The 2,875-nt window shown below is 54.2% G+C and overlaps 1 protein-coding gene across 1 annotated transcript in view; it reads right to left on the bottom strand.

The window, feature by feature from the left end:
* Positions 1–1,171: 1,171 nt before the first annotated feature.
* Positions 1,172–2,875, bottom strand: part of LOC102013462 — a 12,387-nt gene continuing 10,683 nt past the window's right edge. Inside the window, exons 3-4 of the mRNA XM_013518141.1 lie at positions 1,844–2,577; positions 1,172–1,205 (exon numbers count right to left, since the gene is read on the bottom strand). Of these exons, the coding sequence (XP_013373595.1) occupies positions 1,849–2,577 (729 nt within the window). The 3' untranslated portion in view covers positions 1,172–1,205; positions 1,844–1,848. The remainder of the gene's footprint in view (positions 1,206–1,843; positions 2,578–2,875) is intronic.

The following is a 2,875-nucleotide window of genomic DNA, read 5'->3' as shown; positions in this document are numbered from 1 at the left end:
GGAGGATCCTTGGGACTTCGAGGCCAGCCTGGGCTACAAAGTGAACTGAAGGCCAGCCATAACTGCATAGTGAGACCCTGTCTCAAAAAGACAAAACAAAAAGAATTTCCAGACAAGAATATGCCAGATGGGGAGAAAGGTCACATAAGCACATGATGGGCAGATGTAGTGGACAAAGTATGGCGGGGAGGTGCAGAGCTAAGGAGTTTGGACTTTATTTTGTGGTGAGTGGGTTAGAGTTGAGGGCTTTGGTCCTATGTTCTAGAAAAATCGCACCTTGGGATTAAGAAAGTGGTGGGGAGCCGGGTGTGGTGGCGCACACCTGTAATCCCAGCACTCGGGAGCCTGAGGCAGCAGGATCCTTTCAAGTTCGAGACCAGCCTGGGCTACAAAGTGAGCTCAACCCCAGCCTGAACTGCAGAGCGAGACCCTGTCTGAAAAAGACAAAAAAGGTGGGGAGGGGGGCGGTGGGGCATAAGAGGAAGCTGCTGGAAAATTATCTGTGTCCAAGAAAGAAGCCACGCCAGGCAGAGCTGGATGCCACAGACAGTTTGAGGGACAAATGACAGCTGAACATTGGGTTGAGGGAGGAGTCAGATGCCACTCCGGGTGTTTATAAAGTGAGCAGCAGGGAGAAGGAAGGGAGTTCGGTATTCGTCTCCTGGGACAGAGCATGGACAGCACATGTAGAGGGACGGTCCTGCGGGTATTTGGAAGTGTGAGTCCACAGAAATGCCACATCCGGACAGTGTTCCACTGTTATAAATGCTTTTTTTTTTGTCTTTTTGAGACAGGGTCTCACTATGCAGTTCAGGCTGGCCTTGGGCTCACTTTGTAGGCCAGGCTGGTCTTGAACTCATACCTATCCTCCTGCCTCACCTCCCAAGTGCTGGGATTACAGGCATGTGCCACCAGGCCCAGTTTGAATTACCTTTAATGTATACAGGGTCCTCCAAAAAATACACACACACTTCAGAAGGAGAAAAACTTGTATTAATATTTTAATACTAAATTTATTGAGACGTCAGAGGTTAATACAAGTCACCTTTGGCCTCTACAATTACAAGAGGTGCTCAAAGTGGTGGCCATGAGCTTCCAGACATTTATTAGCACAGTGAACTGCTGCTTGGGTAACCTTGGTCACTGAAATTGCTGCACATGCATTTTCAATTTCTTCTCCAAGGACCTGCAGTGTAGTGGGTTTTCTGCAAAATACAACATCCTCTAGGGTCTCCCATAGGAGAGCAACACCATCTGTTCAGAAAACATCATACTATTTTTCTTTTCCTGGAGTGTATATACATTTTTAGAACAGACTCTGTATATTCGCCCTGAAATATATCTGACCCCAAGGTTTTAAATGAAGCATTCTGAACATGTATCAATATTCTTACTGTTTCTTTGTTTCACACTTTAAGGAAAGTATTACCTTAATTTTCATGCATTTAGTATAAGGCACAGGAGGTGAACAGATGCCTCTGTGGTCTGAAATTGCTGGGGAACGAAGCATTCTTTCTATGTGCTTTTCCCAGCACTGAGGTGTGGGCAGTATCTACGCCCTCGAATGGGACAATGCAGCCTGCTCAGAGTGTGTACCCAGCAGCGAGCAAGGGCCAACACAGCACAAGCATTTTAGTAAGCGGCAGTCATTGTTCTCCCCTGCTTTTAATCAACACACGTTTTGGATGAAAACTTTATGACTTCCCAACTGTTGAAAGAGCAGATGCAAGAGACAAAGTGGGGATACCCAGCATTTCACTGGGGCTTTTAGGAGGTCTGACCAAAACTATGCTGATGGTTTGGCTGGGTGCCATCCAAGAGAAAGGCGACACTGTATCCTCACCCATCTCATTCCCTGGGTCCGGCACCGTGTGACTCCGAGCTTTTCCCCACAGTCCAAATGACCACGAGAGAGAAACGTTTTGAATCCATCCAGGACAGAGAGGCAGCCACAGCAGCGCAACTAAAGACACTCAGGAAAGAGGACTCCAGAGCTGCCGCAGAAAGCGGCAAGGAGGTGGGATGAGTGTGTTTGAAGCGAGGAGAGTTTTCTTGGGGGGACGAATGGCCACGTGTCCTTCGCTGTAATAACGTGTTAATGCAATCGTTCACTGCACACTCACACCAGCCTCCTAGGTCGGACGCAGCAGCCGAGACGGACTGCCAGTGCGGTAAGCGGCCACGGCCTCTGCTAGCCGTGCTGCAAGGAGGCTGTGCTTCCCTGCGCGCCGTGCACGGACTCGGAGCATCCCCTCCCCCCCCCGCGGCAGCCGGGCCCCGTCCGGCGCACACCCGGCAGCCGCCCCCGCAGGCCCGAGGCAGGGTCCTGGCTCGCAGGTGCGCGGCCCGGGCCGCGGGGAGCCGCTGGGTCACTGCAGCCGCGGCCTCCGCCGCCACAGGCTCGGTCTCGGAGCCCCACCGGCTGCCAGACAGGAAACAGGCCGAGCCCTGGGATAAGCCGCCCGCTGGAGGAGGTGGGGGTGGGGAGGAAAGGGAAAAAAGGAACAAAGACAGAAAAACACAAACTTTACCGGAGCAGCGGGCAGCACCCCACGCCTCCGGCAGGTTTCCAGTTTCCTAGAAGCAGGAGGCCCCGGCCCCGCCCCGCCCCGCCCCGCCCCGCCCCGCCCCGCGTGAGGGCGCGGTCGTCCCTGTACGCTAATTGGCCCGGCCGGCGCCAGTGGGCGTGGCTTTCCGGTGAATGCTGATTAGCCTGCCCCAGCCCCTGGGCGTGGTCCTCGGTGTATGCTAATTAGCCCGCCGCGCACCCCCCTGTGGGCGTGGCCCCATTGTATGCTAATTCCTCCTGTGGGCGGGGCCGGCCGCGCGCTGACAGCCGGAGCCGGGGCAGGACCGCGGGGCTGGCGCCCGGCTC

The sequence above is a fragment of the Chinchilla lanigera genome, unplaced genomic scaffold, assembly GCF_000276665.1.
Source record: "Chinchilla lanigera isolate Chin_1 unplaced genomic scaffold, ChiLan1.0 scaffold00001, whole genome shotgun sequence".
Classification (NCBI taxonomy): domain Eukaryota; kingdom Metazoa; phylum Chordata; class Mammalia; order Rodentia; family Chinchillidae; genus Chinchilla; species Chinchilla lanigera.
Note: the sequence above shows the minus strand (reverse complement) of the source record. Positions and strands in the feature narration are given on the sequence as shown.